Raw genomic sequence first — 5,744 nt, 5'->3', positions numbered from 1 at the left:
CCCTCCCCCCCGCGCTGGCGGTGCCCGGGGACCCTCCCTCACCCCACCCGCGGCCCCCGCACCTCCCGCCACTGAATTCCCTCCCAAAGAGTATTTTCTGGGGTCCGCATGGGTTTCGGGGTGATTGCTACCCCCTCTCGCCAGGCCGCGGGTCACCAGGACCCCACGATAAGCATGTGTCATGCACAACACTGACCTGACCCTACACCACACGCAAGCACGCGCACTTCCACGCGCCTGGACCCCAGGTAACCCCGCATGGTCCCATGGCTCCCCAGCTCAACTTCCTTTAGGTTTTAAATGGTTCCTTCACTGTGTGTCAAGGCTGAGCGTTGTCAGGCAGGTTGTTGGCCTGTCTGGTCTCGGTTGAGTTGATCAGAATTCTCACATAAAAGATTACATTAGGGGCTGGGAAGGTGGCTCAGTGGAGAGTGCTTGCCTCGCATGCATGAAGCCCTGGGTTCAATTCCTCAGTACCATATACACAGAAAAAGCTGGAAGTGGTGCGGTGGCTCAAGTGATAGGGTGCTACTTGAGCAAATGAAGCCCGGGGGCAGTGCCCAGGCTCGGAATTCAAGTCCCAGCACTGGCAAAAACGAAAAAGAGAAAAGAGATTACAGTAGCTGGGTGCTACTGGCTAATGCTTGTAAATCCTAGCTACTCAGGAAGCTGAGATCTGAGCACTGGAGTTCAAACCAGCCTGGGCAGAAAAGTCTGTTGAGACTCATAACTGCAATTAACCACTGAAATACCAGAAGTAGAACTGTGGCTCAAATAGTAGAGCATTAGACTTGAGCAAAAAAGCTCAGGGTCTGGGTCCTGAGTTAGACTTGAGCAAAAAAGCTCAGGGTCTGGGTCCTGAGTTCAAGCCCAGGACTAGCAAAAATAAAAAATAAAAAAATTGCATTATGTAACTGTTAAATTGGACACAAATTTCCAGTGGGAGTAATGTGTACAGGCCATGAATATTTTCACAGTGAAAGTCTGCCCAACACATTTTGAAGAACAGAGATCATTTCTGGCATCCAGTTATTGAATGTCCATTGAGCCAGTTGGAACAGCATTTGTTTACAGTCTAGTGGTGAAGTCTGCCCCAGGGCGGGCAGCTTCCAAGGGGAAGAGCCTTGGGAAAACACCTGCTTCCCTTCCTGGACATCTGGAAGGACACTGTGTTAAATTCTGCGCTCGTTTTGAGGAAAACATTAGTATGACTATCATGTTACTGCAGTTCAAGAAGTAACACACGCATCATGTTTTCACTCTTCATTCTCTTTTCTCAGAAGTCCTGCACTTGCTTTAAAATGATGCCCTTATAAGTATAGAGATTTCATTTAACCAAATCAAAATCTATTAGTCTATTGTTTCTTAAAACATGCTCATGCCTGTAATCCTAGTTACTCAGGAGGCTGAGATCTGAAGATCTTAGTTCAAAGCCAGCCCTGACAGGAAAGTCCAAGAGACTCTTATCTCCAATTAACCACCCAAAGGCCAGAAGCAGAGCTGTGGCTTAAGTGGTAGAGCAGTAGTCCTGAGCAAAGAAGCTCAGAGACAGCACCCAAGCCATTAGTTCAAGCCCCAACACACACACACACACACCTGTGAAATTTATGATTCTCAGATCTCAGCCTCCTGAGTAGCTAGGATTACAGATGAGAGCCACCAGCACCCAGTAACAATTATATTTATTATTATTATTGTTATTGTTATTATATTGATGTCCTTGGGTTTGAACTTAGGGCCTTGCATTTGCTGAGTTGATGCTATACACTTTAGCCATGTCTTCAGCCTTGCTTTTGGCTAGTTACTTTGGAGACGGAATCTACTGAACTTTTTGCTCAGGTAGTTTGGAGTTGTGATCCTCAGATTTCAATCATCCAAGTAGCTAGGATTGTGGGCATGAGCCACCTGTGCCTGGCTTATTGTATTTATGTTTTAAATTCACATTGTGGAAGAAAAGTCCCTTTCTTCTCAGAAGAAATGATAATTGAGTCTTTTGAAAGTTATTTTTTTGTATTTTATTCATGATGAAAGCAAAAGGTAATAAAAAAACTATCCTGAGCCAATGTGGCTGTCTGCAGAAAAGGTAACATGAAAGAGAAAAACAAATTGGCTATGTGCCAATACTGAACAATACTATTCGATTTGGGGACGTTTTCTTTCTGTGTTGTTTGTTTGTTTGGTTTTTGTTGGTCATGGGGCCTGAACTCTGGGCCTAGGCGCAAGCTGTCTCTCAGTTCTTCAGCTCAAAGCTAGCTCTCTACCACTTAAGCCACAGCTCAACTTCTGGCTTTTTCTGCTTATGTGGTGCTGAGGAATCAAACCCAGGGCCTCATGCATGCAAGGCAAGCTCTCTACCACTGAGCCACCTTCCCAGCCCTCAGTGGTGTGTGTGTGTGTGTGTGTGTGTGTGTGTGTGTGTGTAGAAAAGAGTCTCACAGATGTTACTGCCTGGGCTGGCTTTGAACTGTGATCCTCAGTTCTCAGCCTCCTGATTACAGGCTTGAGCCACTGGCACCCGGCTCAGTGTTGTTTTTTTAAATCACATTGTTATAAAGTTAGAAAATAGTACATTTTATTTTAATTTTTAGTTTAACATGTAATCATTTTATGTTAGAAACCACTTAACACATAATATTCAGTAGTTACATATGCTTTCCTTGTGTGGATCTAATTTGTACATCTTTATATTTCCACATGCTTGGGTAACAGTAATTTATTAAATTATATATGTATGTGTCATTTTAGATATCTGTGCATAAATTTTTACCAGTAGTTTGGATTTTCCCCTAAGGGAAAATTGGATTATACAATCAAGATTCTACAAGATTGGATTGTAAACTGAGTGCTAGTGACTCATGCCTGTAATCTTAGATAGGAGGCTCAGAATAGTCGTTCAAAGCCAATCTAGGCAGAAAAGTCCCATAGACTATGATCTCCAGTTAATTACCAAAATGCCAAAAGTGAAAATGTAGCTCCAGTGGTACAGCACCACCTATGAGTGAAAAGACTAAGCAAGTGTATGAGGCCCTGTGTTCCATTTCCAAGATTGGCACACGTGCACACACACACACACACAAGATGTATTACTAGATTTTACTCACAGTCCTATATAGCCGAATTGTTTTCCCCAAAGCATTAATTTATTAGTTACATTATCAGATAATAAAAACCCACTTCTGGCTTTTGTTGGCTAACTGGAGATGAGTCTCACAGATTTTCCTGCCTGAGCTATCTTTGTGCTGCAGTTCTCAGATCTCCGCCTCCTGAGTAGCTGGGATTACAGGCCATCAGCACCTGTCTTAAAACTGTTGTCTTTCTAAAACCTTTGAACCCAGTTTTTCTACCCTTCAGCAGGAAATGAGTCTTTCCATGTGTGTCTCTGGCTTTAATATTTTTCTTTCAATTGCTGATTAAGCACACAGGCTTCCTTTGTCTTTTGCCAATAAATCAATAAGAGCCAGGAAGAACAACTTGATTTCATAATCCTTTGAAAGACTACTACTTCACAAAACTTCCCAAACTCCTAAGATGTTATACTCCCCGTGTCCTCTTCCCTTCCACAGACCCTGTAAATGTTAGAATTATACTGGGTGCCAGTCCTGGGGCCTGAACTCAGGGCCTGTGTGCTATTCTTGAGCTTATGGCTAGTGCTCTACCACTTGAGCCACAGCCCCACTTTCAGCTTTTTTCTAGTTAACTGGAAATAAGAGTCTCAGGGACTTTCCTGCACAAGCTGGCTTTGGACCATGATTCTCAGATCTCAGCCTTCTCTGAGTAGCTTACAGGTGACAGCCACCAGCACAAGGCCTTTATTAACTGAAAAATATTTCTGATCAAAACTTGCTTCCCAGCTCATGGTGATGCAAATGTAAGTTTATAAACACTTTTAACCCTGAGTCCCTGAGCATATAATGCTCCACAGTATTTCCCCACTGCTTTGGAAGAAAAAAGCTAAGTACATATAAGTAAGAACAGTTGGTTGCAGGCTAAACCCCAAATAGATAAATGGCTGACATTTCAGAGATCTGCCCAGACTTACCCAGAATTTCTTGACATTTCCTTATCATCTAGAGGAAGAGCTCAAGGTCAGAACACAAACAGTCCACTTGACAGGGCTGTGTGAGGGGATGGAGTGTAATCAACCAGATCCGGAAGTGGAAGGGGGAGTTTACTGGTGAGATGACACTTAAGAGGGTCTCAGGTAAAAAGTTGGGAACGTGCTGGGCGCTGCTGGTGGCTCATGCCTGTAATCCTAGCTACTCAGGAGGCTGAGATCTGAGGATTGCAGTTCATAGCCAGCCCAGGCAGGAAAGTCCGTGAGACTCTTATTCCAGTTAACCACCAGAAAACTAGAAGTGGCGCTGTGGCTCAAGTGGTAGAATGCTCACCTTGAGCTGAAAAGCTCAGGGACAGCGCCCAGGCCCAGAGTTCAAGACCAATGACTGACAATAAAAAAAAAAATAAATTTGGGAACAGAATTACAGGAAGTTAAATGGTAGCATGACCAATAAGCTTGGACTGGCGATGTGGCTCAAGTGGTAGAGCACTAACCCTGAGCAAACAAGAGCCATGATGCCATGAGCATCCACACAGAGAGAATAGTTCATCGATTTTACAGGTTTGTATTGAGTTTTTATTCTGTGCTGCACTGGCAAGGTAATTTGGTTGCTGGAGATGTAATAAAACACACAAAATTCTCTAAGCTTGCATTCCTATTGGGCAGATAACTAATTAACATCATATTTTAAAAGTAAAAATCTAGAGACAAAGGGTGAACAAACCCAATAGTGGTACTCAGTAGACACTATGTTGAAAATGAATTATGTGGGCTGGGAAGGTGGCTCAGTGGTAGAGCGATTGCCTTGCATGCATGAGGCCCTGGGTTCGATTCCTCAGCACCACATAAGCAGAAAAAAAAAGCCGGAAGTGGCGCTGTGGCTCAAGTGGTAGAGTGCTAGCCTTGAGCTGAAGGGCTGAGGGACAGCGCCCAGGCCCAGAGTTCAGGCCCCACGACCTGACCAAAAAAAAGAAAATGAATTATGTAACTTGTGGACAGGGACCAGAGGGAAAAACTGGGAGAGAGCAAGGGAAGGGGTGATATTTTCCAAAAAGAAATGTACTCATTACTTGAAATGAAATGGTAATCCCTGCCAGGCACCAGTGGTTTACACCTATAATCCTAGCTACTCAGGAGGCTGAGGTCTGAGGATCGAAGTTCAAAGTCAGCCCAGGCACCAAAGTCCATGAGCCTCTTATCTCCAATAAACCACCAGAAAACTATAAGTGACACTGGCTCAAGTGGTAGAGCACTCGCCTTGAGTTGAAGAGCTGGGGAACAGCGCCCAGGCCCAGAGTTCAAACCCCATGACTGACAAAAAAAAGAAAAGAAAAAGGAAATGGTGGGCTGGGAAGGTGGCTCAGTGGTAGAGCGCTTGCCTTGTATGCTCAAGGCCCTGGGTTCGATTCCTCAGCACCACATAAGGAAAAAGAAAAAAAGCCGGAAGTGGCCCTGTGGCTCAAGTGGTAGAGTGCTAGCCTTGAGCTGAAGAGCTGAGGGACAGTGCCCAGGCCCAGAGTTGACCGGACCCAAAAAAAAGGAAAAAAAAGGAAAAAGGAAATGGTAATCCCTATGTATATCACCTTTATAATAACATACTTAAAAAGTAAAATTGTCAGGAAAATAGCAAAACTTGTGCATGAATGTTTATTGCAGCATTGTTAGTAACAGCATTGTTAGTAGCGGC

At 44.1% G+C, this 5,744-nt stretch overlaps 1 protein-coding gene across 1 annotated transcript in view; it reads right to left on the bottom strand.

Annotated features, from left to right (window-relative positions):
- Window positions 1–260, bottom strand: part of Shcbp1l (SHC SH2-domain binding protein 1-like) — a 22,318-nt gene extending 22,058 nt beyond the window's left edge. The window contains exon 1 of the mRNA XM_013015509.1: window positions 197–260. Within this exon, the coding sequence (XP_012870963.1) occupies window positions 197–260 (64 nt within the window). The remainder of the gene's footprint in view (window positions 1–196) is intronic.
- Window positions 261–5,744: the final 5,484 nt, after the last annotated feature.

The sequence above is a fragment of the Dipodomys ordii genome, unplaced genomic scaffold (assembly GCF_000151885.1).
Source record: "Dipodomys ordii isolate 6190 unplaced genomic scaffold, Dord_2.0 Scaffold27, whole genome shotgun sequence".
NCBI classification, from domain to species: Eukaryota; Metazoa; Chordata; class Mammalia; order Rodentia; family Heteromyidae; genus Dipodomys; species Dipodomys ordii.
This window is presented reverse-complemented; position numbering and strand designations above follow the sequence as displayed.